Raw genomic sequence first — 6,063 nt, 5'->3', positions numbered from 1 at the left:
TTTCTAGACATCTTGATTATCTTGAATATTACAATGATGAGTGTGATGACTGTATTTAACCTGTCCAGGGTCTAGCAGGCCTCTCATCAGTGCTGGAGATAAGCACCAGAACCATCGTGCCCCTGGCGGATAGATGGTATTTTAAAAATAATGAATAGAGGGCTACACTGGAACATATAGTCAATATATAAAACTCAATATATCAATACAGCATGAACCTCCTGTGTGTTATACAATATATTAACTTTTTGCATGATGCAAAGTTTAATTATTTTGGCATGATGAATTTCTCTTCGAAAGAAAGCTGGATGTTTGAAGAAACCCTCATGAGGAATCTCAAATCCTCTCTGGTTACAGCTCATGTAGAATATGTTAGAGTTTGTTTAAATAAATGACTCATGAGAGGCAGGGTAGGGCCATGCAGAAGTTTACATTCTATTAAAAGCTGATTTAATATTTTCAGAGATTGATCACATAATTCTTATATCTTATAGTAAAGTGCTTCCTATTTGTTTCCAACCAGTTCATGTTCATCTGCTATGTCTTATTAGATAGATTGATTGTTCCTTAAGTGTCCAACTTTATATTGTGTAATATTCTCTAATGTCTTGTAATAGTAGGATGTGAGTTCATTATTATATCTCATAATTCCTCATATTCCTCTATTAGTGACAGTATTTCTGATCCCACTGTATCATTTTGACCTTGAGATGTAGCATTATATAAACAACTAGCCGGAGGCGAGAGCTGACAGTTCTTCTGCAACTTGATAAAAGTTTTATGTATGTAGATATGTACTGGTGTCAAATGTCTAGATCTAATCGGTAACATATGGGGAAAAAAATCTTAAAGAAAGTTATTTCCATGAAGAGAGTTCACAGGATGGAAGCACTGAAGTGCACAGACATTAGAATTCAGAAAGCATCATTTATGCAGACATATTTTCTATTATTCATGTTTACCAGAAAAACAATTAAAGAAAATCTTACCAAGTTCATTTGGATGTTTTCTATATTCTAACTGCTTAGACCCTTATATTTTAATGAAAAGGAGGAATCAGATACTAAATTGTTTCTTCCAACACCTTTTCCACCCCAAACCTTTAATATATCTGAAAGAACATATTATTACATACTTGCTATAAATATAATTAGGTCTTATTTAACTTTTTTCTTTCTGTCAATAATTTTTTATATGATTAAACTCTTAGACAGATGGAAATAAATGCAACCCTTGCATGAACATTTTTAGATTTTCTGTCTAATTAGCGCTCAGGTTTAGTTCTACACAACTGAACTTCCAGGGTAACATGAGAAAACACAAAAACTTACACTTGCTGTACCCTTTTCAAAGATAAAATCATGAATTCTGAAAAAAAAAACAGGTTTCAAAAGTATTCATGTTTATTATTCAAGTAGAAGTATAAATCTTCTGTTTGAAAAGTTTTTTGTAGAAGTTAGAGTATCAACTTAAGCTTTTTACTCAAGTAAAAGTGTAAAAGCACCACTTTTAAAACTACTTAATGTATAAAAATGTAAAAGTAATGCTGGAAAAAAATGTTAAAATGCTTTACTCCATTACCCTGTTAGAAGAAAATTTTTCTACAATTCTGGAAGATAACTTTTATAACTAATCATAACAGTTTCAAATCTAACTTTGCATCTTAAAAATGTATTTATCTGTATGTGGCGAACAACAAGTTGGTACAGTACCGAATCCAAACACATAGAATTAATTGTCTGTAAGAAACAAATTATTTTGATGTTTTTTTTTGTTTTTTATACCAACTGGCCATTATAAAAATTAGCTTAAATGTAATAAAACTCACAAGTCTATATTTAAGAATGTAAGAAGTAGAAAGAAGAGATAAATGCAAAAAAAAAAAAAAAAAAAAAAAAATGAATAGAATAGAATAGAAGTAAAGGGATGTCTTAAAAAATAATTACTCCAGTAAAGTATAGATAATTAAAATTTCTATGTAAGTAAGGACACCTCTGGAAAAAACAGATGAGGATCGACTGGATCGACTGTGGGGCTCAACAGCTTTTGGATTTGCCACAGCTATGTGTCCCTGCTTAAACCATAATACTGCAATCAGATGGTTTAAGACGAAGTGCTGCTAGTTAAATTCCAGCCCATTTTTTGACTGACCCATTGCTGTAATAATATAATCAAAAATCTATTCATCATTAAAGATTCAGTATGTTAATGTTCAATTTACCAAATGATAATCTAATCAGAGGATTTAGGTCAAAATTTCCAGAATTTCCCAACAATTTTATAGTTGTTTGATTTAATATTTCTTTTGAAAACAAAAAAAAAACAGGTTATAATGAATTACTTAAAGGTATAGTGGAGGATTTCTGCGAATTAAAAAAGAAAAGCACAACCCTGTACCCGCTCCTGGGAGGGAACACCTATTAAATGTCTGTGAGAGCGTGCACAAACCCATTTCTCCTCGTGCATGCTCTGTTTAAAAGTTGCTGTTTGCATCGCTCATACAAGCTTACTTTCCAAAAGAATATTTGCAATGTTTCCACCATGTCAGACTCACCACCGGTAAGTGAAAATGGGGACGAGTACGTAGGATGGCCTTACGTAAACATATCACCATAATGATTGACAATCAGGAGAACCGCTTATTGTGATGATCCACCTGGAAAAAAACATCCTCCACTATACCGTTGATATCCAATTTTTTATTTTTTTTTTGCATGTACAATAACCCATTTTTGTAAAATGGGTTATTGTATTATATTTTATTATATTTAATCATTATAAAAAAATTTTAGAACTGTAAATTTACAGTCATATGTTTATATGACTGTATATATATATATATATATATATATATATATTTTTTTTTTTTTTTTTTTCAAGGCTGCACCTTTCAAAAAGATGAAATTGTTCAGAGAGCTGTTCCAGATGAAATTTGTTTTACACTTCTGTAAACAAAATGACAAATAAATCTTTCTAAATTTAAGACTTTTGCTGCATATTTATTTCTTAAATCTTGCACATATCTGGTATGCTACTTGTTTCTCCATAAAATATAAATCAAAAGTTGCCCTGGCCTTTTTTTGGGACTCAAGGTTGAAATATTCTGCCAATGGAATTAGTATTTTGGCCCTCAATAAGGGATTTAGATATACCGCACTTCAAATAAGATAATGGATATATTTTCTTTTTTTAAAGTAAAGAACATGTATTCCACTGGCGGTTTGTTTTACTGAGCTACAAAATCAAGTGCAAATACACTTATTTAAAGAAAATGTTACTCATTTGTTTGCTTTTTGCAGTGTTTTACTTACAACAGCATAATAAACGACAATGTATTTCATGTATTGATTATTCTTTGAATTTTTCCTCAGGAACGTTTATTACAAATACAAAAACAACACAACTTTTGGGTTTTGATAATTAATAATCACACACATAAAGCCCCCCCCACACACACTGCCCACCAGTTTTTTTATTGTTCATATAACATATTTGAATTGTACATTTACATAAATCTTCCTCATACTCTGCTTTTCTGGTGAATATAAGACGTCTCTTGGTGCCCAGCAAGAACAGAAAAAACATTTTAAACTTATTATCCTTTTTTATGTTCTGTAGAACAAGGCTATGGGGGAAAAATAAAAATAACTGAATAAAGACAGGCAGCATTTTTTATTTTATCAAATATTATTTACCAGTGACACAATGTCAGACAGCATGATTGTGCTGAGGTAAAGCAGATCATTTAAACAGACGTTTTACATACTTCACTGCATCCCTAATGATGACCTTGAAGTGCGATCCATCGCAGTACGGGGAGCTTTTGGTTTGCTTACAGGCACAGAGCATCACCGCCTTGTCTTTGTCGGAGGTAAAAAGGAGAGGAGATATATTTGGTGCTTTTGATCGGTGAGCTCCGTCGCAGAAAGGCTGAAAAGCAAGATAATAAAAAATAATTTATAGTTTATTCTTCATCTTCTACATAGAAATTCCCATCAAGCAGTGGAAAAGCTATCTACTAGTGTGCAGAATTTACAAGCATGAAATATAGATTCATACAAAAAAACCAAAGTGCTTGAAGAACTGGAAATAATCCTATTGATGCCACTTTAACCAAGAAAAGAGGATTTTTTTTGTCTTTTGTTGAAATGTGTTTTTGTAGAGTTCAGTTTGACAGACATCAGCATGAACAGGCTTTCATAAACCACCACCAGCAAACCATGAACCAAAAATGCTCCTGATATATGAAATAAATTCAGAATAAATATGCAAATCCCTTTGTGTGTCGTGGCCTGTGGCTTACTGAAGGGTGCATATTCACCCCTGATTAGATGACTTAAAGATAATTCAAAAGAATTCCAGGCATACATTTTAAACCTGCAGTCTTAGTGGGATTGAATGTTCACGTCTCAGACTGTATTATTGTTAGTGATATGGAACGCTGCATACTTTGTTAGTTCATAGCTCAAATCCTTCCCTAAATGCATTTTTTAAAGACACCGGGACTTGAAAGAGCAGAGCAAGAACCAGCTCTAGGGACAGTGGTCCAACTTCAGAGCTAGATAGATGTAGAGCACATCGATGTGTTACAGAGTTGATTTTATAAAGATGGGGGAGCTGAGAGCTCTGGAAGTGCTTCGGCCTAAAAAGAACCAAGCTCAGCGTTCCTGTCTCACCTGTCTCTTGCTGTGCCCACAAGCACACCAGGCATAGCGTTTCCCAGCAGACAGCTTCACCCTGTATGGGAGCCTGGCAGCGGGGACAGGCTGAGTGGACTGTAGGCTCCTCTGGACCTGGAGGAAAAGACGGCAGATATCCTGGTCACAATTCCTTTTAAAACCTCTAAATCTGTGTTCCAGTGCGGAGCCATGAGGAGGAGCTATTGATTACCCTGACTGTTCATGGTTGGACACTTTCTTTATGTCACACTAAAGGGGACAGGTAGGTTATGATTTGGAGGAGGAGAGATAGGTGACAAAAACACGGTCATAATGAGAAATGTAAAACACAATTTTGGATTCACTTCATTTAATTTGATTCTACAGAGAGAATTACAGCCAATGAAAAAGTTAAAAGATTTTAAAATTCTATTTCAGTTTATTATGGGAAAAAAGTCAGAATTCTGACTTTTTTTGACATATACAGAAGCAGACAGCGGTTGTGTCCCTCAGATACTTTTTCACTGTGGTTTCCCCGAGAAAACGAGTACATTTTCTCATTATCTAAATATAACGAATGCCATTTCTTTTTTGTCATAATGAGATGATTGGTGTGGGTTAAGACTGATTACATCCTTCAATAACAGCGGAGAGGATTTATAGGTATAAATCATGGCAGTCTGTGTGTTATTTTGTAAATAATCCTGTGTTTAACATTTAGGTAACAAGACAAGTGATTGGTTTGAGGATTTCCTTCCACTTCTGATTCATAAGCAATTAGACCTATGCTCCAGGTGTTTTCTGAACAGCCCTGGTGTTACACCTGAGTCCAGATTAAAGATTTTCATTGAAAAACAGTCAAATTTGTTTCTACTGTATTCCATGCAAGCCAATCATCCACCATGACTTGATAATGAGTGAAAAGAAAAAGGAAATAAAAAAAGATTGTTTGTGCACATGCAGTGTGGGAATCTCATTCATTACTCATACAGGTTAATCATCTCGTTATTTGAGAGATCAATAACTGTTTTCTTGTGATAACGAGACGATGATCTTGTTATCTTGAGAAAACAATGGTTTAATTGTTAAGATATGGTAGTTATGTCGTTATCTCCAGAAGGCCAAGGGAAAAAAAAAACTTGACTACGACCGCCAGGTGACGTCAATTGTTTACCTCGGGCGCGGTGCATCGTGGGAAAACCACCATATTAGGCGTAAAGTCGAGATAAGCCACACGCGGCTGTTCTTTCGGCACAATTATTTACCAGAAATGACACGATCGTGTTGTGTGAGAAGCTGCCATTCCCGGTGTCTTGCCAAAGTAGTTATCCCTGCGAAAATTTGTATCCCCTCGTCGGGATCGCGCACGGAGTAGGAAGAACAACCCGAGTTAACTCCACTTCAA

General features: G+C 34.5%; 1 protein-coding gene across 1 annotated transcript in view; it reads right to left on the bottom strand.

The window, feature by feature from the left end:
• Positions 1 to 3,290: 3,290 nt before the first annotated feature.
• LOC107085486 (CDGSH iron-sulfur domain-containing protein 3, mitochondrial-like) overlaps positions 3,291 to 6,063 on the bottom strand; it is a 5,377-nt gene continuing 2,604 nt past the window's right edge. Inside the window, exons 2-3 of the mRNA XM_015375814.1 lie at positions 4,677 to 4,793; positions 3,291 to 3,930 (exon numbers count right to left, since the gene is read on the bottom strand). Of these exons, the coding sequence (XP_015231300.1) occupies positions 3,742 to 3,930; positions 4,677 to 4,793 (306 nt within the window). The 3' untranslated portion in view covers positions 3,291 to 3,741. The remainder of the gene's footprint in view (positions 3,931 to 4,676; positions 4,794 to 6,063) is intronic.

The sequence above is a fragment of the Cyprinodon variegatus genome, unplaced genomic scaffold (assembly GCF_000732505.1).
Source record: "Cyprinodon variegatus isolate N-32 unplaced genomic scaffold, C_variegatus-1.0 Scaffold126, whole genome shotgun sequence".
Classification (NCBI taxonomy): Eukaryota; Metazoa; Chordata; class Actinopteri; order Cyprinodontiformes; family Cyprinodontidae; genus Cyprinodon; species Cyprinodon variegatus.
The sequence above is the reverse complement of the archived record's forward strand: the minus strand, read 5'-3'. Positions and strand labels throughout refer to the sequence as shown.